Source organism: Cyprinodon variegatus, unplaced genomic scaffold (assembly GCF_000732505.1).
Source record: "Cyprinodon variegatus isolate N-32 unplaced genomic scaffold, C_variegatus-1.0 Scaffold417, whole genome shotgun sequence".
NCBI classification, from domain to species: Eukaryota; Metazoa; Chordata; class Actinopteri; order Cyprinodontiformes; family Cyprinodontidae; genus Cyprinodon; species Cyprinodon variegatus.
Genome location: NW_015150870.1, coordinates 749,054 through 750,745, shown reverse-complemented (window position 1 = coordinate 750,745; position 1,692 = coordinate 749,054). Strand labels below are relative to the sequence as shown.

The window sequence follows — 1,692 nt, the reverse complement described above, 5'->3', positions numbered from 1 at the left end:
TATAACAATATATTTCAAAATAGGATCAAAAAGCTTTCATATGAAAAGTTATGTTTAAGAGAAATATTTGGAAAATAAAGTCCTTACTACTCTAATGAGAGGTCAGAAATGAACATTTATGGCCCACATTGGGGTAAAAAGATGGAAGTTCCTCTGCAGACCTCAGCTGCTATCGTTCACAGAGCCCTGCCTTTCAGAAAGTCACCTGATAAACAGTAATTTGATGCTTTTATGAGTTATTCAGTGCACCTAAAAACAATTACACAGCAGTTTTTTGAAACCTCACGTGCAGAGGAGCGTGAGCTCCTGGAGAATGATTAACAGCCTAATGTTAGTGCATAGAGACAGCTGGCTGTAAGGCGGAATCTAAAAGCAGAGATGGCTACTAAACTTGGACAAAATGGAGTTAATGTTTGATTTTTTCAGATGTTCAGAAAGAGGCGAAGTCAGGGGTTAACATTAACTGAAAATGATCTTTAAATACAGATTTTCCCCATATAGTCGGTCTTAAAACCATCATTCAGTTCATCTGAACCTCAAACTGCAGCTGATGTTAGAAACATGCCAGAAGAATCTTTCTTTTTAGAGAGAAGGCACAGCATCTCTGATTGACTTTAATCCCATATTTTTTGCACTTTCATTCTCTCAAAAGTCCCGTTTCCTTACTTGACAAAGGAGCTGGCCATGAGGCCGATCAGGGCAACAGCAGCACCACCCACAGCAGTTATCCTGCAGCCGAAGATGTCTGTGAAGATGCTGACGATGGGGGAGCAGAAGAAGATCATCCCCATGGACAGCGAGCCCACCCAAGCTGAAACAGACATACAGAGAATTCATTAACTGTGAGGCTGTTGGTGGGAGACCAGTCAGTCAAGAGTTACAGACACTGATGATCTACTGGGGTTTTAACTGAAAACCGTCTCTATGGTTGTATTGTTGGTGTCACAGGAGGAGGGGCAGACTGGATAAGATGTAAAGGCGACAGCAGATCAGCTTTATTAGAGAAAACCAGGTGCTGCTTTTTCTTAGATTTCATATAAACATTTGTTGTGTATTCCACAGAAAGTGATGTTCTCTACAGATATATCCATCCATTGCTCATCCAGTCCATCACAGGCTAACATGGAGACACTATCATAAGGACACATGCTATACTTTAATTCATCTAACGGTTGGATTGTTGGAGGAAGCCATAGTACCTGGGGAGAATCCAAACATCCACAAGGAGAAAACGCAACCTTGTATTTGAAAGACTTGGCTGGGATTTGAACACAAGACTTTGTTGCTACAGGATAGTAGTGCAATCAGTTGCACAAAATACATTTAATAAAAACAACAAAAAGCACTTTTTAATGGATTTTATTGTAAATTCTACTAGAAGAACAGGAACTTTTTTGTATCACCAGATAACTTTGCATCAGAGATCACAAGAATCCCATGTGGCGTCCCCCAAGGGTCCATCTTAGGGCCCCTCCAATTCAATATCTACTCTCCACAATGGCGGTCATACAAACAAAACAAGCCGGTAAGGTACCAAACAGGAAGTACGCATAGTGCAGAGCGGATGTAGATTTGACCAATCAGAGGCCTCCCGTCTGCGGCACTGTCTGCGGTCACCTACAATTTGGGGGAGGTGCAGCAGAGTGTCTGTGTTACGTTAACTGCAACACACGCAGATGACCTGGTCTATAA

At 41.7% G+C, this 1,692-nt stretch overlaps 1 protein-coding gene across 1 annotated transcript in view; it reads right to left on the bottom strand.

The window, feature by feature from the left end:
* Positions 1-857, bottom strand: part of LOC107093271 (monocarboxylate transporter 10-like) — a 4,221-nt gene extending 3,364 nt beyond the window's left edge. The window contains exon 1 of the mRNA XM_015388240.1: positions 667-857. Coding sequence (XP_015243726.1) covers positions 667-824 — 158 coding nt within the window. The 5' untranslated portion in view covers positions 825-857. The remainder of the gene's footprint in view (positions 1-666) is intronic.
* Between the last annotated feature and the right edge of the window lie 835 nt (positions 858-1,692).